The sequence below is a fragment of the Mastomys coucha genome, unplaced genomic scaffold (assembly GCF_008632895.1).
Source record: "Mastomys coucha isolate ucsf_1 unplaced genomic scaffold, UCSF_Mcou_1 pScaffold21, whole genome shotgun sequence".
In the NCBI taxonomy this organism is placed as follows: domain Eukaryota; kingdom Metazoa; phylum Chordata; class Mammalia; order Rodentia; family Muridae; genus Mastomys; species Mastomys coucha.
Genome location: NW_022196904.1, coordinates 140,114,378 through 140,136,116, shown reverse-complemented (window position 1 = coordinate 140,136,116; position 21,739 = coordinate 140,114,378). Strand labels below are relative to the sequence as shown.

At 45.7% G+C, this 21,739-nt stretch overlaps 3 protein-coding genes, 1 long non-coding RNA gene and 1 other non-coding gene across 6 annotated transcripts; 3 read left to right on the top strand and 2 right to left on the bottom strand.

Moving 5' to 3' along the window:
• Nucleotides 1-370: 370 nt before the first annotated feature.
• On the bottom strand, nucleotides 371-5,892 carry Lbhd1 (LBH domain containing 1). Its single transcript, XM_031389605.1, has 6 exons — nucleotides 5,699-5,892; nucleotides 5,460-5,622; nucleotides 3,567-3,782; nucleotides 1,733-1,857; nucleotides 781-878; nucleotides 371-698 (listed from the first exon to the last, which is right to left on the bottom strand). The coding sequence occupies exons 1-6, from the start codon at nucleotides 5,846-5,848 to the stop codon at nucleotides 668-670; spliced, it is 783 nt and encodes a 260-aa protein (XP_031245465.1). The 5' UTR covers nucleotides 5,849-5,892; the 3' UTR covers nucleotides 371-667.
• On the top strand, nucleotides 1,617-2,609 carry LOC116103524. The gene is made up of 2 exons (XR_004123492.1): nucleotides 1,617-2,235; nucleotides 2,527-2,609. It is a non-coding gene; the product is annotated as an uncharacterized LOC116103524 (long non-coding RNA).
• On the top strand, nucleotides 2,309-2,456 carry LOC116104306. Its single transcript, XR_004123814.1, has one exon. It is a non-coding gene; the product is annotated as a small nucleolar RNA SNORA57 (small nucleolar RNA).
• Nucleotides 5,893-8,777: 2,885 nt separating the features above from the next.
• LOC116101024 (ubiquinol-cytochrome-c reductase complex assembly factor 3) lies at nucleotides 8,778-9,843 on the top strand. Of its 2 annotated transcripts, none has more exons than XM_031384723.1 (2): nucleotides 8,778-9,011; nucleotides 9,103-9,843. In XM_031384723.1, exons 1-2 carry the CDS (start codon nucleotides 8,892-8,894, stop codon nucleotides 9,244-9,246), a joined length of 264 nt encoding a protein of 87 aa, XP_031240583.1. In that variant the 5' UTR covers nucleotides 8,778-8,891; the 3' UTR covers nucleotides 9,247-9,843. The 2 variants fall into 2 exon arrangements, with proteins under 2 accessions (XP_031240583.1, XP_031240581.1); XM_031384721.1 differs by having other exon boundaries at nucleotides 8,786-9,035.
• Nucleotides 9,844-14,436: 4,593 nt separating this feature from the next.
• Nucleotides 14,437-18,872, bottom strand: Ubxn1 (UBX domain protein 1). The gene is made up of 10 exons (XM_031389604.1): nucleotides 18,781-18,872; nucleotides 18,610-18,695; nucleotides 18,453-18,506; nucleotides 18,256-18,362; nucleotides 18,084-18,153; nucleotides 16,783-16,974; nucleotides 16,642-16,693; nucleotides 15,858-15,974; nucleotides 14,753-14,945; nucleotides 14,437-14,577 (listed from the first exon to the last, which is right to left on the bottom strand). Exons 2-10 carry the CDS (start codon nucleotides 18,666-18,668, stop codon nucleotides 14,528-14,530), a joined length of 894 nt encoding a protein of 297 aa, XP_031245464.1. The 5' UTR covers nucleotides 18,669-18,695; nucleotides 18,781-18,872; the 3' UTR covers nucleotides 14,437-14,527.
• Between the last annotated feature and the right edge of the window lie 2,867 nt (nucleotides 18,873-21,739).

The window sequence follows — 21,739 nt, the reverse complement described above, 5'->3', positions numbered from 1 at the left end:
CAGATCTTTTATCTCCCTATCTACCATCCTTATAATCATCTGTATTTTCCAGAAATGCAAAATTGGAAGTGTTTAGAAAAGATGGGGGGGGGGCACTGTAGAAGCTACCTAGTTTCATTTTGAGATAGGGTCTTATAATGTCCTGGCTATCCTAGAACTCAATGTGAGGACCAAGTAGGCCTTGAACAGAAACTTGCCCGCCTCTCTGCCTCTTAAATGTTGGGATTAAAGGTGCATGCCCCCATGCCTTTCACTACCTAGTTTCCTGTTGCCTTTCTTGCACAGTGTGTCCTGTTTCTTTAGTGTCTCCACCCACACTCAAAGGCCTTTCTATATGGCTCATCCCCACTGCGCTTCATCACACATGGTAGTTAACACACTAAAGCTTTATTACAAAATGAGTCAACTGCCAGAGAGGGCCCTCTCCAGTCTTTCTCTGTGTCCTCTTCCTTCCCAATATAGACCTCCAGGAGGCCAAGGGTCCATTATAGAAAGAGGTATCTGGGAAAATGAAACGTGGTAATATCTTTTCCGATGTTTCCCCGAATCCTTTTAGGTGCTGTTGAGGATCTTGTGGTAGAAGAGGTAGGAACTTTAGCTCTTGTCTTCAAGATCCTCCATGTCCACATCCTGGGGAGCTTTTATCTTCTTTTGTCTTCTGGGCTGACTAGTCCTGGTTGACTTGGAGGGGACTTCCACTGAACAAAAGGGAAGGAAAAAGGAGGCATTAAAGGTAAGATCCAGACGTCTCTCTGTGCAATGTCTGTGGCCCAGACTTACCTTCCATGGCTGCTTTTTCTTTCTGGGCAAGTCGGATCTGCTGCAAGAGTTTCCTGCGCTTCTTCCCAGATAGCGTGATGTTGGCACGAGCACTGGACCTGAGTGACAGGAAACAACAAAAATATCCAGGTTAATTTGTATTAACCTAAGCCTCAAAAGTGACCCCAGCTAAGAAAAGGTAATCTGTCTTTTGGGCTGTTTATTTGTTTGAGAAAAGGTCTCACTCTGTAGACCAGGCTAGCCAACAGGCAACCTTTCTGTCTCAGTCTCCTGGCACTGGAATTTAAAAGCAGGGAGCATCATGTCCAGCTTGTTTAGTTTTATAAGGTCTCTGGAATCAAATTACTGAATGGACTCTAATATCTCCAATGAACCCTAACACTTAGATTTTTTGGGGGGGGGCGGTTTGGTTTTTTTTCGAGACAGGGTTTCTCTGGATAGCCTGGCTGTCCTGGAACTCACTCTGTAGACCAGGCTGGCCTCAAACTCAGAAATCCGCCTGCCTCTGCCTCCCAAGTACTGGGATTAAAGGCGTGCGCCACCACCACCCGGCAACACTTAGACTTTTTAACAGTTTTGTTTGATTTCAATATGTAATTCAATAGTATTAAGCCAGTAACTTAATAGTGTGCACTTACGTCGTATGTGCCATTATTTCAAAAATCTATCTTAATGTAGATAACCGTATGTAGGGTTGAGGACAACCTTCTTTAGTTTTTTAGTAGAATCCAAACCTAAAAAAATTCTGTGGTGGTGGTGGTGTAGGACTTTAATCCCAGCACTCGGGAGGCAGAGACAAGTGGTCAAATCAGAGAGTTTGGAAGCTAGCATAACTGTCAACTAGTTCCTGCATAAACGTGAAAGAGAATAAGAAATCTGGAGACCTCTGGGATGCTCTGAAGCTTGGTAGGAAGTGGGTAGGAATGACCAAGCGGAGGATACTTTTACTTACGCCCGCTTCTTTAGGTGGTGCCTCGTAGTCAGCCCTTCGTCTATCACAGCCCCGACCACCTGGCGCTTCCGTCGCCGATCCCTGCTTAACACCCTGCGGCGCTTGAACAACTTCTTCTTCAGCTCCTGCGGAAGAAAAAGATGAGCATCCACGTAAGGTTGTGCACGTCCACCCGGGATCCTCCGCACCTAACAACCCCAGACCCCAACTGATCCTGTTTCCGGAGAGGAAAATGCAAGGAAGCCAAGGGAAACAGAGGCCCGGTTCCCACTCCCACAGTCCAGTCACCGTTCGGGGACGATTGATCTTTCCTCCGGGAGGAGCCATTGCTACACTCGGTGGCTCACTCCGAGAGCCGCACTTCCGCCACACTCACAGGTTCCGCCACGGGCAAACGACCCGCCCCCTGACGCCTCGGGACCAATCGCAGCTTGGAGGCGGGTACCAGCCCTATATAAGGTCGTTCCGCGCCCTTCGAGGCCTTTCCAAGGGTTGGCTTTCACGTGAGTCGTGCTTCTGTGTTTTATATGCATGGGCGTTTGGGAGCTACTGGGGACTGGGTCTGACTTTGTAGATCCTCCTTTTCTTGGCGGGGACCGGGCGTGCAGTCCCGCTCCCCGTAATGTACGGAGGTAGACGAAAGGGCTCCGGCCCTCTCGGCGTCATGTCTTCGGTGCTTGCGGCCTCCCGTTCGCGGGTTCTATCCTCAGACGCCGGAACACCTCCGTGCCGAAATGTAGCTAGGTCCGGCAGTCCACTCTGGGTTACTCAACGCTTTTTATTTTTATTTTCAGGTCTACATTGACGCCTTCCGGAGTGATAGTTAAGGCTTTGTTTGCTGTTCGTTGTTGAACCAATAAAGTCTGAATCCTAAGGACCCTGTGTGCGCTTCCTTTTTCTCTGCGACTCGGAGTTTGCAGATTTTTAAAACTTAAGGCACATGTTGGAAGTGTGGGTGACTATTGAGTAAAGATATTTCTGGTCGGTCTTGTGGGGGACATTAGATTTCTGGCTTTCCATGGAGTATGCTAAATGTCGACCAGGTGGTGGGAATATGCGAACGTTTATGAATATAGAAAGTGCGATCCTAAAGACATGGGAATGAAACCTGTAGTTGGCTAATGGTAAAAAGCCCAGCGTGATGGTGTACACGTAATGCTACCCCAGGATTAACCTGGGGTAGCATGCCCTCCATCGATATCCTCAAGCAGCCTGTCATTTAAACTGTTGCAAGAAGTGCAGATTTCTCACTAGAATATTGGAAGTAAAACATCTCAATCCTGCACAGGCCTACCCTGTGGGTGTTCTAGGAGTGGACATGTCTCTTGGGGCTGGCACCCACATAAACAGCTTCATACAAGGAGGCCTTTGCCAAACAACCTGTGCAGAATCTGGGAGCCCTAGCATCCTTGTGTTCCTTCCAGCTCTCTAGTGTTGCTAAAGGTGATTTGCCTGAGGATTCAAGACCCTCCAGTTCAGCTGCCCTACTTGAAGGAAAAAACAATGGCTTCCAAGTAAGCCAAGGGCATTCAGTTAAATCTCAAACGTTTCTGAGATTCCATTCTGTTTTCTGTTGGTCAAGCATAGAGTTGGGGTTTTGTCATTGTATGAGTAGCTAGTAGTTGAGAATGGATTCCACGTTCCTACAATTTGTAGCCTGGGGGTAATACTGGGTTCTGAGGCTGGGATGGAGAGACTTTAACATAACTGGCTGGACTTCAATCCGACTGCAGTACTGATGTGAATTGTGTGTCCTGCAGCCTAGTGTAGGCCAAAGAGCTTTAATAACAATAATGGAGATGAAAATGAAGGAGAAAAAGAAAACAATACTTACCCCCAAAGGTACTGGGAGGTGGGAAATGAGAAGATTCCATAAATCCGGTTCTATAGACACAGGGTCCTGTTGGGTCCCAAAGAGGACAGAGACTGGGAATCTCCTGATCCTCTGTATCTTCAGGAATCCAGGAAACTTCTTGTTCTTGACCCCAGCCAAGTCCAGGGTTAAATGATCTTAAAGGAGATGTGGGGTCCTGTGGGATCCAGGCCCAGCCTGGGAGAAGAGTTAATTTTAAGTATTCTTGATATACTGTATCTTGAGTAATTGATTTGAGATAAGGCTTCTCCATGTAGCCCTGGAACTGCTAAGCCTCATTGTGTGTGAGGCAAAAGTTTTATTCTACCTTTATATACTCTACCTTCAATCCAGTACTGGATCAGTGGAACTAGTTAAATTTCTATGAGATCCAGGCCCAGCTTGCAGTAGTAGCGTTGGTAGTTTGTGCATATTTGTACTGAAGAATATGGAGGTCAGAGATTGACATCAAGTATCTTCCTCAATTGCCCTTCACTTGATAAATGGAGAGCTTGCCTATTCAGCTAGTCTAGCTAGGTAGCTTGCTTGCTCCAGAGACCTCAGCCTCTAGAGTGCACTGCAATTGTGGTAAGCCATCTTGCCAAACGTGTTTGCATGGATACCAGGAATCTGAACTCAAGTCCACATGCTTGCAGAGCAAGCAGTACCTACTGAGCCATCTCTCTAGCTCTGTTTTCTCATCATCTTCCTTCCCCAGTAATGAACCATTAAGATATCATTAGACAACATCAAGATCCAAACCAAACAAGATAAGTAATAAATCATGTTGCCAGAACACAAAAGAACAGAAGCAAATTAAGGCCATGGGTGAAGCTCAGTGGTTGATAAATTACTTAACATGCAAAAGGCCTTGGTTTGTGGGGCTGGTAAAATGGCTTAGCCAGTAAAAGATCAAGTGAGCCAAGTATAAGTATAACCCCTAAGACTCGCATGGTTGTCCTCTGACATCCAAAGGTATACTTTTGTTTTTAACGCAGGGTCTCAATGTTATTCTGCAATGCTCTGTGTGGAAACTCCTAAGAGATCCTGTCTCTGCCTCTTAAGTGTTGGGATTAAAAGTGTACCACCAGCGGGGCGGTGGTGGCTCACTCCTTTAATCCCAGCATTTAGGAAGCTGAGGTAGGCAGATTACTGAGTTCAAGGCCAGCCTGGTCTACAGAGTGAGTTCCAGGACAGCCAGGGGCTACACAGAGAAACCCTGTCTTGAAAAACCAAAAAAAGAAAAAAACAAGATGTTACTCATTCCAAGATCAGAATGGCCCTCTAAACCAGGTAGGAAACAGAGCCTGGGGCTCAGGTTTATAATAATCTCAAATACTCAGAAGGCTGAAGCAAAAGGAGTACATGAGTTCAAGGCCAGCCTGGGTTACACAGTGAGCCCCAGGTCAGTCTGAGGTGCACAGTGAGCCTGTCTGAAATAAGTAAATAAATTAAAAAGGACGAAATATAGTGAAACGGTGCAGTACCTTTCTAGGCTCTCTGTTCAGTTCTTAAATAAAGGTACAAACAAACAAACAAGCTAGGCATGGAGTTAGAGGCAGGAAGAGCTTTAGTCTGAGGACTGTTTGAACTATATAGTGAAACTTCTTTGAGAAAAACACAAAACACCCTAATTGTCCACTAGTGTTCATCAATAGTATCAACTGCCTAGACTTCTCTCACCGTGTGTGTGTGTGTGTGTGTGTGTGTGTGTGTGTGTGTGTATGCATGTGGAACCCAGGGTTCTGTGCATGCTCTTATGCACCTTCTTCCTAACCCACACCACAGCTCCTATTTCTAACATTCTTGGACATCTGTTGTGGGTTTAAAATATCTAAATGCCAATGGCCTGAGTGAACAAGCCACCACTTTCACCTGGCTCTTCACTTTGGTCCTGGAAGAAAGCTTCCGCATCTTCTTCTTCACCATCAGTGAGAACCAGCAAGTCCTCGTGTGGCCACTGCTGGTCTTCCTGGTCTTCCTCACTCCCCTCTGAGGCCTCTACCACAATAGAGGGCAGGCGGGGCTTCTGAGACACCTGCATAAGTACAGCAGGGGTGTTGGGCACAATTTGAAGATGAGCCTGTCCCAGGACATGATGTAGTAATACTCACCTCAACATCCTGATGACCTTCACATCTGCCAGTCTCTTCTCTGTTTTTTGAGAGAGGGTTGGCCAACCGGGGACTTTCTGGATGCCATGAAGAGTCTGGGTTATCTCCAGACCAAGGTCTGTCCTGGCTACTCCCTGGCACGAGAGCCATGATAGTGACTCTCAGAGTGGAGACGGTTGGATTCGAGGTCAAGTGCCTGTGCCCAGTGCCCACCCAGACTGTGCTTTAATCTTCTTTGGAGAGGGCCCCTTAATCGCTGTTGAGGAAAGGACGGTGGCATGCTGGGAGATTATGAGCCTTCCAAGGGAGGGAGAAGCCAAAGAGAGACAGAGCTTTATTCTGTTTACTCCCTGAGACACTGGGGATGGCAGTCAAGGTAGGAGACAAGGGCATCTGGATTAAAGCCCTATAAATAAAGAGCTGTAATGATGGATTTCCTAACTCCTTCTTTACTGGTTTTCTCAAGTGAGTTTGGTTTGGGTTTTTGTTGTTGTTGTTTTAAATATATGTAATGTCTTTGGTGTTTTCCCTGTATAAATCTCTATATGAGGGTGTCAGAAGTTCTAGACCCTGGAGTTACAAACAGAGCTGGCATGTGGGTGCTGGGAATTGTTTATTTGTTTTTAGTTTTGTTTTTTTTTTTTTTGAGACAGGGTTTCTCTCTATGGCCCTGGCTGTTCTGGAACTCACTCTGTAGATCAGGCTGGCCTGGAACTCAGAAACCCACCTGCCTCTGCCTCCCAAGTGCTAGGATTAAAGGTGTGCACCACCGAATTGAACCCAGCTAATGCGCTCAACAGCTGAGCCATCTTTCCATTCCTGGGTCAATTTGTCTATTATTTAAGGAATATTTATGGGGCTTTTGCTGTTTGCTAGGGACCCTTTTTATTACTTAAAGGTATTTATTTTTATGAGTACAGGTGTATTGCCTGCATGTATGTCTTCTGCCATGGAGACCAGAAAAAGACACTGGATCTCTTAGGGCAGAAGTTTCAAATGGTTGTGAACATCATGAGGGTGATGGGAATCAAACCGGATCCCCTTGATGTGCAATCAGTGCTCTTTTTTTTTTAAAAAAAGATTTATTTATTTTATTTGCATGAGTACACTGTAGCTGTACAGATGGCCATGAGCCATCATGTGGCTGCTGGGAATTGAACTCAGGATGGCCCCCACTCGCTCCTGCATAATTCACTGTAGCTGTCTTCAGATGCACCAGAAGAGGGCATCAGATCTCATTATGGATGGTTGTGAGCCACCATGTGGTTGCTGGGATCTGATCTCAGGACCTTCGGAAGAGCAGTCAGTGCTCTTACCCATTGAGCCATCTCACCAGCCCCCAATCAGTGCTCTTAAACACTGAGTCTTCTCTCCTAGTCTGCCAAGAACTCATTGTTTTCTTGTTTGTTGTTTTTCTTTCTTTCTTCTTTTTTGTTTTTTTCAAGACAGGATTTCTCTGTGTATCCCTGGCTGTCCTGGAATTCACTCTGTAGACCAGGCTGGCCTTGAACTCAGAAATCTGCCTGCCTCTGCCTCCCAAGTGCTAGGATTAAAGCTGTGCACCAACACTGCCCAGCTGTTTGTTTGCTTCTTTATTTTCAAGACAGTGTTTTACTGTGTATCCTTGATTATCCTGTAACTCACTCTGTAGACCAGGCTGGCCTTGAACTCAAGAGATCTGTCTCAGCTGGGCAGTGGAGGCTATACAGAGAAACCCTGTCTCGGAAAAACAGAGAGAGAGAGAGAGAGAGAGAGAGAGAGAGAGAGAGAGGAGCTTAAGGTTGTAAATACAAGGTTTCTTAGACTACAGAGAATGCTCAAAACCAGTGAAGAGAATTAAGAACCTGTTTTCTACTACTACTATGATGACGATGACGATGGCGATGACAAAGAGGAGCCAGGTTTGGTAGCATAAGCCTTAAACTCCAGCTCTCAAGAAGCACAGGCAGGCAAAACTCTGAGACCTCAAGGCTAGCCTGGTCTACGTAGAAAGATCTAGGGCAGTCAGAACTACAAAGTGAAATCCTACAAGCCTACAGACCTACAAGGGGGGGGGGAGTGGTAACCAGATTAAATATATATATGCACATACATACATATATACATACACACACACACATCGGTACCAAGCTTGTCCCACACTCTGAAGAGAAGAACAAAAATCCGTTCCCTATCCCACACACATGGCTTTGAATTGTTGTTTGTTCCAACCCCTATGTGCTTTGTTTGTTTTGAAACAAAGTCTCCCAACGAAGCCTTGATTGGCCTCCAAATCAGAATCTTCCAGATTCACCTTCCTTAAATACTGAGATTTCAGTATTCAGATTAGTGGTTATATTACATTGTATACTTAAAACAGTAGTTGAACAGTCCTTTATTGATTTGAAACCTTCAAGGGTTGAAAACTGGCAATGCTTGTTTGGTTTGGCTTGTTTCTTTTTCGGGACAAGGTTTCTTTGTTTAGCCCTAGCTGTCTTGGAACTCTATAGATCGGGCTGGCTCTGATCTCATTGATTCACCTGCCTCTGCCTTCCAAGGCATGCGCTATCACCTCTCAAGAAAAATTGGCAATTGTAATATCCATAGCAACTATGCATTCTTTGAAAGCAATGGTACTTAGCGATATCTTTTTTTTTTTTTTTAATGTGCACTGGTTTTGCTTGCACGGATGTCTGTAAAGAGTGTCAGATCCCCTAGAACTGGATTTTCAGACAGTTGTGAGATACTGGGAAACTGAACCAAGGTCAAGAACAACCAGTGCTCTTAATCTTTGAGCTCTCCAGAGCCAACTTTTTTTTTTTTTTTGGTTTTTCGAGACAGGGTTTCTCTGTGTAGCCTCGGCTGTCCTGGAACTCACTCTGTAGACCAGGCTGGCCTTGAACTCAGAAATCCACCTGCCTCTGCCTCTCAAATGCTGGGATTAAAGGCGTGAGCCATCACCGCCCGGCCCAACTTTTTTTTTTTTTTTTTTTTTTTTTTTTTTTTAATTTCGTATAAGTGCGTGCGTGTGCGTGCGCGTGTGTGTTTGCCCTCTCTAGCCCAGCTGTTTCTCTATGATTTTAAGCCCGGCCCCGCCCCTCTCCTAGGTCGCTCTAGCCCGCAGAGGGAGCTGTGAGTTGTCTTGGCTACCTTCTAGGCTGCGGGGGTGGGTGGGTGGGGGAGCCGACACCACCTCGTTTTTAGTGTGTCCGCCATGGAGGTGGCTCGTAAAGCACTGGTAGTAGTTGCAGTGCTAGGCGCGGGAGCTGGCGTGGGTTCTGTTCTGTTTGCTCTTGTGACCCCAGGAGAACTACAGAAGCAGTCGATGCTGCAGGTAGAAACAGCCGGACTTGCCGAGGTGGGTGTGTGTGTGGGAAGAGCCCCTGTCTTTTGGCCCAGAATGCAAACATCCTTCTTGCCCGCAGGAGATGCCGGAAAGGGACTCGCGGCGCAGGGACGAAGCGGTCAGGACCACGGAACTGGTGATGGCTACCCTGAAGGACGCCGCAGCCACGAAGGAGAACGTGGCCTGGAGGAGAAACTGGACAGTTAGCGGCAGGTCAGCATGACACCAGAGCTCGCTCATGGTCGTGGGAACCTGAAAGGCGCCTTTCTTGGTGCTCCGGAGTCGGGATTCAGGAGTCACACTAGGACTCTCTCCAAGGCACTGAGAGCTACGGTTGGGGGAACGCGTTTAATGAGCACATCACGTGACAGGATCGGATGTGTGGACCCAATGGAACTAATAAATGCAGTTCATCCTTTGAGTAGATTTCGCAGCTGGACATCTAATGCTTAGAGTTGCGGGAGATGGAGCAGTGGGCGGGGAAGACCTAGGCAGCTGCATGCTACCCTACCCCTGGAAAGTTCTTAAGTCCAATAAGTTTTTTGACTATTCAAAATGGGTCACGTGGTCTAAGTTTGCTTGTGCAACCGTCCGTAAAAAGACTTTAAGAAAAAAAAAGTCTGGGATTCTCGAAAAATCAAAAAAAAACAAAAACAAAAACAAACAAAACAAAACTAGGATTTGCCTTATGGAAAGAATTGAGGAGACAGCAGGCAAATCACCTGGAGTCCAGAGATCCAGCTCAGGACTAAAACAAAGATCACTGGGATTTTGACTGGGAGGTAGCCAGATTATTTGAAAGGATTAAAATAGTATAGTACTGGGAAAAAAAGTCTGTTTTTGTGTGTCTGTTTTGTGAATGAAAAATGAAAGTTGAAAGTCACAGAACACTTTGGGAAGATCCTGTCTACTTATACACCCTATCCGGCTTGTAGGCAAAACGCTTTCATCCACTGAACCATCCTACCTAGCCAAAAATGTCTTTGAGACAGCATCCTTTCTCCACTCCCAAGTGCTGTAGATAAAGGAGTGAAATCCCATGTGCACCAATAAGCCACAGTCTTCAAATTAGAGTAGTGCTTGAATATCAGGTTTGCAATGAATAATAACAGAACTTCTGTTGTTTACGCAAAGTTGGAGAAGGGTTTCTTGACTTTTCCAATGCCTCCTCTAGTTACTATTTACTTTGGTTCAAAGCTCTTAATAGAAACTGACTTACTATTACTGGAACTACATGTCAATCCAGATCGTTAGTTCAAACATAGCATGACACACACTTATAATTCCAGTACTCAAGAAGGTGAGGTAAGAAGATAGCAATTTTAGCCTGGTGGTGGTGGTGGTGGCATACTCCTTTAATTCTAGCCTTTAATCCCAGAACTCAGAGCTGGAGACATAGGCAAGTGGATCTCCGTGAGTTCAAGGCCAGCCTGATCTACAGAGCAAATTTCGAGGACAACCAAGGATACATAAAAACCTATCTTAAAAAAAAAATAGGGGGAAGCCGGACAGTGGTGGCGCATGCCTTTAATCCCAGCCCTTGGAAGGCAGAAGCAGGCGGATTTCTGAGTTCGAGGCCAGCCTGGTCTACAGAGTGAGTTCCAGGAAAGCCAGGGCTACACAGAGAAACCCTGTCTTGAAAAAAAAGGGGGGGGGGGATAGCAAGTTCAAGTCAAGCCTGGGCTCCTACACAATGAGACCACCTCAGAGGGTAATTAAATAAAACTACATGATACAAAACCTCTTTGAGTAAGGATATGGCACATCTTTAGCCCCAGCACTTTGGAGACAGAAGCAAGCAGGCAGATAGCAGTGAGGTCAGCTTGGCCTGCACAGTACATTCCAGACTTGCCAGGGGAGCTCAAGCCAGCTGGTGTACTAAGGGAGGAGTTCCACGACAGTTAAGGTTACACAGTGAAACCCAGTCTTGAAAAACAAACAGAAATAGGTAAAAAAATTGCAGCAGTACATGGAAGCTTCAGCCTCAGTCTCAGCACATGGAGACTAAGACAGAATTTTAATGTGTTCAAAATCCAATCCCTGGAACCCATATGGTGGATGGAGAAAACTGACTTCTGTTTCATCTGACCTCCACATGCATAGCCATACATAAATAAATATAGTGGGTCCTTACCCCCCAGGTTTTCACTATAGTATTATGATTTTAGCATCTGAATCCAGTTATAGTATTTTTTGGAAATGTCACTGAGCACAAACCATGGAAGCAGGCCTGGTGGCACACAAGGCATAGCAGCTGGAACTATAGGAATTAACCATGTCACAAAAATTTTTTTTAAAGATTTATTTATTTTATGTATGTGAGTACACTGTAGCTGTACAGATAGTTGTGCCTTTATGTGGTTGTTGGGAATTGAATATAGGACCTCTGCTCGCTCTGGCCCAGAGATTTACTTATTATTATACACAAGTACATTGTAGCTGTCCTCAGACAAACCAGAAGAGGGCGTCAGATCTCAATACAGGTGACTGTGAGTCAACATGTGGTTGCTGGGATTTGAACTCAGGACCTTCCAAAGAGCAGTCAGTGCTCTTACCCACTGAGCCATCTCTCCAGCCTGTCACAAATCTTTTTTTGGTTTGTTACTGAGAATTAAGCCACCCGGCACCTTGGGCATGCTAGTAAACATTACATGAGCTCTACCTCTACTACATAATATATATGTGTGTGTATGGATTTATATATGTTCACAACACATTTTTCATCGAACATTCTTTTTTTGTGTCTGTGTAGCCCAGGCTGACTTTAAACTTGAAGTAGTCATCTAAGTTCAGCCTCTCAAATGCTAGGTAGGATTACAGGCTTGTGCTCCTATTAGCTTCATTTATCTATTCTATAACTTGTAATTTTCGATATTTCTACCTATTTCTGTAACAGTTGGAACTGAAAATGTTTGTGGCTAGAGATAGGACTCACCTGCTTGAATACTCAGCTAACAAACACGAAATTGCAAGTCTGATTCCCCATAACTTAGAAATGGTATACTGGGGGCTGGAGAGATGGCTCAGTGGTTAAGAGTACCAACTGCTCTTCCAGAGGTCCTGAGTTCAATTCCCAGCAACCACATTGTGGCTTACAACCATCTGTAATGGGATTTGATGCCCTCCTCTGGTGTCTGAAGAGAGCAATGGTGTATTCATATAGATAAAATAAATCTTTTTTTTTTTTTTTAAAAAGAAATGGTATGCTGGTAATTCTAGCACTGGGGAAGCAGCAGCAGCAGACCACAAGCAGGGTTCAGCATGGTAGTACACACCTTTAATCCCAGTACTTGGGAGGCAGAGGCAGGCAGATTTCTGAGTTCGAGGCCAGCCTGGTCAACAGAGTGAGTTCCAGGACAGCCAGGGCTATACAGCCCTGTCTCGAAAAACAAAAACAAAACAAACAAAAAAAAAAAATCAAAAGTTCAAAAAGTATATGGCTGCATAGCAGGTCCAAAGTGAGTTTGGGATACATGAGTCTGTCTCATAAAACTTAATGTTTCTGTGCAAAACCAGAAGTGAACACTAGAGTTTGTTCTGGCTGCTGGTGTCAGCTCATATTTACCATGTATGTGTTTAAGGCAAGATCTCTGTAACCTTGGCTGGCCTGCCTCTGTGCTACCTGTGTGCCAGGATTAAAGGCATGTACCACCACAGCCTGGCCTACTTATTTACTTTCTTTAAACAGGTAAGTGTTATTAATGGCCTCTTATGAATTGTGGCCTCTTCTCTGCACCCAAGAATAAGAACAAGTCATGAGAGATTTCACAAGACACCAGGGTAGATAAGGTCTTGAGCCAAGCATGGCATGGAGACACAAACCATTAATCCCAGCCCTCAGGAGGAGGCAGTTAGATCTCTTGAATTCTAGGACAGGTAGGACTACAGAGAGGTCCTTTCTCAACAAAAAAATACCTTGACCTAGGCTTCCCAAGTGGGTGTGCAGTTTGGACAATGCCCTATAATTTGCCAGTCTGATCTAAAATAATACTAAACCTGATCACAATAGCCTTTATTTCTTAGTATATATACATAAAGGACTTTTGACTATGGGACCTGTAATCCCAGGAGGAGGCCAAGGCAGAAACAGCAGAAATTCAAGGCCAGCCTGAGAAATACAATTAAGATCCTACATGAAAAAGTAGACTGGGGATACAGCTAAGTGCTTTCTCAACAAACATCAAGCCCTGGGTTCAATCCCCAATACTGTGGCAAAAAGTGTGGTATGTATGCAGTACTCCAAACACTTTTTCAAGCCAGGATCTCTTTGTATCCCTGGCTGTACTGGAACTCTGTAGATCAGGCTAGCCTGAAACTCAAGAAACACACCTGCCTCTGCCTCCTGAGTACTGAGAGTAAAGTATACACCACTACAACCCAGCTTAAGGAAATTTTTTGTTTTGTTTTGTTTTTTTGTTTTTCGAGACAGGGATTAAAGGTGTGCGCCACCACCACCTGGCAGGAATATTTTTTTTTAAAAGGTGCATTTATATTATGTATGTTTTGCCAGCATGTATATATGTGTACCATGTACCCATGAAAGTCAAGTGTTGCCAGACAGTGGTGGCACATGCCTTTAATCCCAGCACTTGGGAGGCAGAGGCAGGTGGACTTCTGAGTTTGAGGCTAGCCTGGTCTACAGAGTGAGTTCCAGCCAGCCAGGGCTACACAAAGAAACCCCGTCTCGAAAAAACATAGAAGAAAGTCAGGTGTCAGCTTCTGGAGCTGGAGTTACAAATGGTTTTGAGTATAGAGAATTGACCTCAGGTCCTCTACAAGAACAAAGCTCTTAAGCACTGAGCCAATCTCTCCAGCCCCTCAGACACTTTAAAAAATTTTTTTTTTTGTTTTTTGGTTTTCTAGACAGGGTTTCTCTGTGTAGCCCTGGCTGTCCTGGAACTCACTCTGTAGACCAGGCTGTCCTCAAACTCAGAAATCCACCTGCCTCTGCCTCCCAAGTGCAGGGATTAAAGGCATGCGCCACCACCGCCCGGCCAAGATTTTTTTTTTTTTAATGTGAATTCTTATATGTATTCATGTGTACCTTGTGCAAACCCAGTACCCAGAAGGCAAAACAGGGGATCAGATTCCCTGGAACTATAAGTTGCCTAATATGAGTACTGGATCTGAGTTTGAGGATCAGCTTGGTCTATATAGTTCCAGAACAGACAGGGCTACATAGTCTGTCTGAAAACAAAAACCCTCATATACTACCTCATGCTCATGAGCAAAAGGTGTCATGTAAATACCCCCCCAACTACCAAGCAGTTAATCAATCCTAGAAAAATCTATTGCAAACTGAAAATGAGAAAGAAATCTGCCTGTGCTGTTACCCCTAAGTGCTGAGGCTACTCTAACTCCCTTTATCTTCTCATATTGCCCTTCTCAGTCATTCAGAAAGGAGCCAGGCATATACACAACTCAAAAGGGTCTATTTATTAGGAAGGAAATGTCAGTGCTTTATCAAAGATGAAGAGGTCAGAAAGAGATGGGATAGAGGACCCTCAGCTGGGACACTTCTTGGCCACAATGAGGACAGCAGAAGGCACGAGTCCTAAAGATGGAAGGAAGAGTCTGAATTAACAAGGATACTTAGGTTGTGGGCCTTCAATTTTCTGGACACATACTATATCCATTAAACCCTTCTATCCCAACTGACTACCCATCCCTACCCATCTCAACTGCCCCTCATTCCTTTAAGCCCTGACTCCTGGTCCCACATAACATACCCAGTTCCTGCAGAGGCCGTTCCATGTCAGCTTCTGAGAAAGCCCGTCTAGGGAAGCCACTGAGCAACTGCACAGGGTCCTGGTCCTGTCCAGGTTCCTCCCCACGGTGAAGCTCCACATAGAGCCTCACAGCTGCCAGCTGTTCCCGAGCCCGGAAAGTTTGAGTCAGTGAAGTCCCATCAGGCAGCCTAACCTAGAAGACAAGAGAGAGATGCAATACTATGAACACTGAAACTGAGTGAGGACTAGGTATGGGATGGTTCATGCCTATAGCCTCAGCACTTAGGGGTAACAGCACAGGCAGATTTCTCAAGATGAGCCTAGTTTACACAGAGCTCCAGGGGTGGAAGAACAAATTCAATGCTGACATGAGGTACACAAGACCCTGTCTTAAAACAGAACTATGAGTAAGCAGGGTGAGGCCAGATAATGGCAATACCTATAATCACAGTATACAGAAGAAATAGGAAGATCACCAGAAGTTAGAGGTCAGCTTGATCTTCATAGTGAACCCCAGGCCAGTAGGACTGTACAGCAGGACCCAATCCCAAGAATAATATACTGCAAACATACTGTGGAGTAGTGGCACATGCCTGTAATCCTAGCACTAAGGCAGAGGCAGAGATAGCTAAAAATTCAAGAACAGCCTAGTCTACACGTGAAACCCTGTCTGAAATGCCCAAGAAAGGAAAGAAGGGACTATGGCTGGCTCTGCTTTCTTTGGAGCATCTAAACCAGTACAAATACTATTTAAAGGGCCCGATGAACAACCACGAATGCTCTACTTCAGTAGGGGATGATAAAGGACTCCCAGCTACCTCACAAGACAAGATGGAATTCCCTTCAAAAATCATTCTAAGTACCATATTATGAAAACAGCTGTGTAATGAATCTAAAACTGCTTAGTAAGAATGAAGTAAGGATTTAAATAAGACGGGAAGGTGAAATTGGATCTCTCCAAAGAGTAGAGGAGATAGGATTTCAAAAGTCACATACAAAGAAGGGAGAGATTTGGCAAAGGGGACTTAAGCGTTAATAGCTCTGGGCTAGGCACTATATAAGCCAACACGGTTCCAGAAGCAAGATGGTCACTTGAAAACAGTACCTGTATGCGACACTGGTCATACTCCCGCTTAGTAGGGGGCTCCTGGCTGGGAGAAGAAGGAACAGGACCTGGATCTGTTGCTGGTGGGGATGACCGAGAACCCACACTACCACCATACTGGAAGACAAAATGACACTAGCTCAGGGGTAGCACACTAGTATAGCATGTATAAAGTTTCAACTTCCAGTACATGGGCAAAAATGAAAGACAAAACAAAAACACACGCAGGTTTAGCAGCTCACAGCTTTTACTTGGAAGGCTGAGGCAGGAGAATGCCATGAGTCTGAGACTAATCTGGGCTACAGAGGAAAACTATGCCTCAAGGGGCTGGTGAGATTGGTTAAGAGCTCCGACTGCACCCAGGCAGTGATGGTGCACACCTTTAATCCCAGCACTTGGGAGGCAGAGGCAGGTGGATTTCTGAGTTCAAAGCTAGCCTGGTCTACAGAGTGAGTTCCAGGACAGCCGAGAAACCCTGTCTCCAAAAACCAAAAAAAAAAACCAAAAACCAAAAAGAGTACCACTGCTCTTCTGAAGGTCTTGAGTTTAAATCCCAGCAACTGCATGGTGGCTCACAACCACCTGTAATGAGATCTGATGCCCTCTTCTGGTGTGTCTGAAGACAGCTACACTGTACTTACATATATAACAATAAATAATCTAAAAGCAAACAAATAAAAAAACTATTCCTCAAGAAAATTGCTAAACACGTTTTTTTTCTCTTTTTTTTTTTGACAATGGAAAGGAAACTACTCCACTATACTCAGACTTCCTAATTACCCACCTTCTTGGCTCTCTCTGCTTTGTCCCTTTCAATTTTTTCTCGAACCCTTTGTCTAGAATAGAGACAGGAGGAAAATAGGTCAGACACAGACAAGGCAAGTCTTGACTTCTTTCTCAGTAAGCGACCAGTGAGTGTTCAGACCTGGCCGCTAACTCCTCAGCCTTCTCCCTCCTGCGCTCCTCAGCTGCCCTGCGCATCTCATCTTCCTGTAGTTTCTGTCGCGCAACTGACAGCTCTTGCCCTTGTCTCCTCCGCTGCTTTTCTCGTTCTAAAGCTTCTCGCTCCTCTCTTTCTTCACGTTCCCGCTGCTTTTGTGCCATAAGTTCCAACATTCTGTTTAGCAGAGAAGAAAGAGCTGAAGCTGGACATGGAGAGGTAAGGTGAGTTTAAACAGAGAAATTAACGAAATAAGGGAATATGTGCTCTAAGATAGGTGAGAGGAAACAAAACCAAAACAGTAATATAAGAGGACAAGCTAGGTGGTGGCACACACCTTTAATCTCACCATTCAGGAGGCAGAGACAGGGAGATCTCTTGAGTTTGAGGCCAGCCTGGTCTACAGAGCCAGTTCCAGACCAGCCAGGGAGAGAGACTCCAGCTCAGAAAAAACCAAAACCAAAAATAAATAAATAAATAAATAAATAAATAAATAAATAAAAATAAAAAGTGTAGCTCAATGGTAGAGCACATATACCATGCATGGGGCCTTGTTCATGCATGGAGCCTTGTAGTTTTTTGGCTTTTTTTTTTCCCCCTTTTTTTAAAAGGCAGATGAGAGCCAGGCATAATGGTGCATACCTATAATCCCTGCATTTGCAAAGTAGAGGCAAGTGAGTTGGGATTTCAGGGGAATCTGCAGTCACACAGGAGTTTGAGACCAGCCTTGAGCTACATGAGATGTTTCCTGGTGACTCCCCCAACACCCGTCAACTGGAAAGGTCAGGTTCTATGATCAGACTTGTGTTTGTATTTGAGAGGAAGAAAGATGACCCATGACTCTTGGGAAAGTGAGTCAATGGGCTAGCTATGGTGGCCCAGCCCTGTAATCCTAGTACTAGAGGAATATGACTTTGGCCAGGCAGAAGTGGCGCACACCTTTAATCCCAGCACTTGGGAGGCAGAGGCAGGTGGATTTCTGAGTTGGAGGCCAGCATGGTCTACAAAGTGATTTCCAGGAGACAACCAGGATTACACAGAGAAACCCTGTCTGGGGTAAAAAAAAAAAAAAGAATGTGGCTTGGAATTTAGCCTAGGCCACATATGGGGTTCCAACCTGAGGTACATAGCTAGATCCCCTCTCAAAAAATAATGCAGGGCATAGTGGTGAAGGCCTGTAATCCCAGCACTCTAGAGGTGGAGGCAGATGGATCCGGAGTTCAGCCTGGGCAAGAGTTAGGCCGACTCCAAACAAAATACACACACAAAATGAATTTGCCAATTACCTCTTAGTCTGTTCTTGCCTCTCCTCTTCAGTCAAAATGGGTTTGCTTTCTCCAGCAGCAGACCCAGATCCTACAAAGAAGCAACCAGGATTATTATTTATAATAAAATCATTCTGGCTTTCTTGGGGCCTTACAAGATATCTAGAATCACAAGATGTTTCCCAGTCAGGACCTTCAGGGCCAACTTGCTCTGAGGGCGTGGGTTCTCGTCCCAGGATATGGCTGAGGGGAGTCTCTAGAGGCTCGTCCACATCGGGGTCGTCTTCATGCTCCATGAGCCTGGGCAGAGAAAGTTGCCAGGGGGTTAGCCTTGGGGCCGCCTTTCCCAGCAGCAGCTCCCACACTTCCGCCCCCCGTGCCGGGTCTCACCAGTCCATCGCAGCCTCGATGCCCTGGTTCCCTGTGAGGGCCAGAGCCTTCTCCCTGGGGGCAAAAACACCGTGAATAGCGCCCACCAGCCATGGTGACAAGTCAGGCCGGGCAGGCCCGAGGCCTCCCACCACCGGCTAGGGGGAGGCTCCCTTACGCGCGTCCCCTGGGAAAGCCCATCTCGATGAGGCTCTCCAGAGCCGTCAGCTCCGCCATGGCGCCCGCCTCCGCTTCCGCGGGGACCTGCAGTGTCAAGAAGGAAGACCGCAAGGGTCAGCCCGGGGCGACTCCGCCCGCGACGCCGCCCTCCCGGCGCTCGCTAACTCACCGGGCGGGGTACCCGGGGACGGGGGGAGTAGACACTGAGTGAGGAGAGCAGAGGGGAAGCGGAAGTGCCCCGTCTGTTTGTGTCACGTGGAGGCCGGATGGACGGGTGCCGAGGAGAGCCAGAAATAGTTTTCCAGGTGGGCGGGGACATCTGAGGACCGAGACTGACAGGAAGGAGACCCACCCACCGTGAAGAAGCTCCAGACCGGCTTGAGCTGGTTTCCAGGGATTTAGAAATCAAAAAGAGGCCAGACAGTGGTGGTGCCGGCCTTTAATTTTAGCACTTGGGAGCCAGGGCTACACAGAGAAACCCTGTCTAGAAAAAACAAACAAACAAAAAAGAAAGCAAAAAGAGGGCATGGCGATGGGTCAGAGGGTAAAAGCGTCTGCCATCAAACCTAATTATGTGAGTTCGATTCCTAAGACCTACGAGGTTAAGAGCAGAGGAAAAAGGGTTCCTGTTAGTTGTCCTCTGACCTAAACACATGAGTCGGGGCATTTATGATAAACAATAAAGTTTTTTCTTTTCTTTTTGCTCCCTCTCCGTCTTCTTCTCCCCCCTCCCCCCTTCTCACTCCCCCCTTAGCCTCCCCTCTCCCCTCTCTGTGTTATCCTTGCTGCCCTGGAACTCTGTAGACCAGGCTGGCCCGTAATCCAAAGAGATCCACCTACCTCTGCCTCCCGGGTGCAGTACTGGGATCAGAGTTTGTCACCACCACCTCCCTGCATTTTTTAATTTTCCATTTTCTTTTTTACTTCTCTTTCTGTCTTTTTGAGACAGGGTCTCACTAGCTCTGGCTGTCCTGGAACTCAGTACCAAGACCAGACAGGTCTCAAACTGATAGAGATCTGCCTGCCTCTGCCTTCCAAGTGCCAGGACTAAAGGCATGTGCTGCCACACGCAGTGGTGATGTATGTAAAAAAAGAAACTGGGAGGAGAATAACTACTATACATGTTGTTAGTAAGTTATTTATCAGGGGTTAGGGAGACGGTCTAGTGGTGTATTGGACTAAAATGCTTGAGTCTATGTTCATCATCATCATCATTGTTATCATTGTCTTTGGGGTTTGTTGTTGTTGTTGTTTGTTTTTTGTTTTTGTTTTTTCCCGAGACAGGGTTTCTCTGTGTAGCCCTAGCTGTCCTGGAACTCACTCTGTAGACCAGGCTGGCCTCAAATTCAGAAATCCGCCTGCCTGTGCCTCCCCAGTGCTGGGATGAAAGGCGCGCGCCACCGCTGCCTGGAGATGGTTCAGTTTGTAAGAGAACATGCCTCCTGTCACCTGAGTTGGATCTCTACAACACTCATGGAAAGGGAGAACCTACTTCTCCAAGAAGTATTTTTCTCTCCTGACCTTTACCAACAAGGAGGACATGCAGGTTCCACTTCCATAATACATCAATAAATATAATCATAATTAAAAAGAAAAATAAGGCTGGATGTGGTGGTGCACACTTTTAATCCCAGCATTTGGGAGACAAAGGGAGTTGTTGAGTCTCCTGTGAGAACTCTGTGAGTTCAAGGCCAATATGGTCTACAGAGGCAGTTCCCAGATTCACATAGTGAGAACCTGTTTCTCATCCATCCCCCCTCCCAAAACAACTTTTAAAATCTGGGCATGTAGCTCAGTGGTAAATTAGCCTAGCAGTGTTTATTAGGAGCCACAGATAATTCACACTCTTGGACCTACTCACACGGTTGGAGGGGATCTAGCCACCCTCCATCCTATTGCCAAAGGGATCTTGGTACACAGTTTTTGTTCAAGATCTATAAAGCAGTGATAGTGATGCTTGGCTAGACAGTATGTACGTGTTAGTGTTGCTGTGCAGTTTCTTGGCCAGCCGCTCTATACATGATATAAAACGGGCCTTGAGCCTTTGGGCTTGCCGTACCAGCTCTCTGCCTGCTTTTCCCTCTTCTTAGGAAGCTCTGTAGCACCTCTCATTTCTTTAGACTACCAAGCTTTGCTTGCTTACATGTCTCACCGGCTTTTCAAGGCAGGATTTTTCTGTGTAGCCCAGGCTGGCCTTGAGCTCAGAGATCCACCTGTCTCTGCCTTCTTATGATGCCAGGAACTTATGTGCTCATATGTAGCCCCAGCTGGCTATCCTGTTCAGGCTAACCTCAAAATCATGGCAGTTCTGCTTCAGCTCCTCATGGTTAGGATTACAAGGGTGATTTATCATGCTTGATTTTCAGGTTCTCTTCTTTTTGTTTTTTTCCTTCTGTTTTTTGGTTTTAAGACATGGTCTCACTATGTTTTTGTTTTTGTGATATGATCTCACTATATAGCCCTAATTGGTCTGGTACTCATTATATAGATCAGGCTGGTCTGGAAATGATATATCTGCCTATCTGCCTCCCAGGCGTTAAAATTTAAAAGCATAGACTTCTAAATTATATTTACTTATTGACAGGTGGTTTTAATTTTTTTCTAGATTTACTTATCATGAGTCTTTTGCATGCATGTATGTACGGCTATGCCTGTGGAGGTTAGAATAAACAGAAGTCAGTTCTCTCCATCCACCATATGGGTTCCAGGGACTAGATTTAGGTCTTCAGGCTTAGCTTAAGATGTCTTTACCTACATCCATTCAACAGCCCATCACTTTACCCACAGCTGTACTTTGCAAGAATGATGGGAATTTTGTGTAGGATCTCCAGCTGTCCAGGATTCCAGTGTAGACTGAAGACTAGCAGCTCTCCAGGATCCTCCAGGCCTAAAGTGCCAGATTGGAATTGCCATGATATACAGCTTTGTAGGCTGAGTAACTGCTGATTCCCATTGATGAATTACCTGGACTACATCAAGTAAGCCAATCTGACACACGTGTGTATATGTGTGTGTGCGTGTGGTTTTTTTTCATATACAAAATGAGTATACACATACATACATGTAGCCCGCGCGGTCCTCTCGCCGGGAAGAAGACACGCGGACACACTAGGTTCCTTCTGCAGCAA

Coding starts and splice junctions, on each gene's coding strand:
- Lbhd1 (XM_031389605.1), bottom strand. CDS start 5,848: ATGGCTCTCGTGCCAGGGAGTAGCCAGGACAGACCTTGGTCTGGAGAT. Junction 5,623..5,698: donor AAGGTCATCAGGATGTTGAG/GTGAGTATTACT, acceptor GTACTTATGCAG/GTGTCTCAGAAGCCCCGCCT. Junction 879..1,732: donor CACCACCTAAAGAAGCGGGC/GTAAGTAAAAGT, acceptor CCTGTCACTCAG/GTCCAGTGCTCGTGCCAACA.
- LOC116101024 (XM_031384721.1), top strand. CDS start 8,892: ATGGAGGTGGCTCGTAAAGCACTGGTAGTAGTTGCAGTGCTAGGCGCG. Junction 9,036..9,102: donor AAACAGCCGGACTTGCCGAG/GTGGGTGTGTGT, acceptor TCTTGCCCGCAG/GAGATGCCGGAAAGGGACTC.
- Ubxn1 (XM_031389604.1), bottom strand. CDS start 18,668: ATGGCGGAGCTGACGGCTCTGGAGAGCCTCATCGAGATGGGCTTTCCC. Junction 16,694..16,782: donor GCTGAGGAGTTAGCGGCCAG/GTCTGAACACTC, acceptor TCTCTATTCTAG/ACAAAGGGTTCGAGAAAAAA. Junction 15,975..16,641: donor AAGCAGAGAGAGCCAAGAAG/GTGGGTAATTAG, acceptor TTTGTCTTCCAG/TATGGTGGTAGTGTGGGTTC.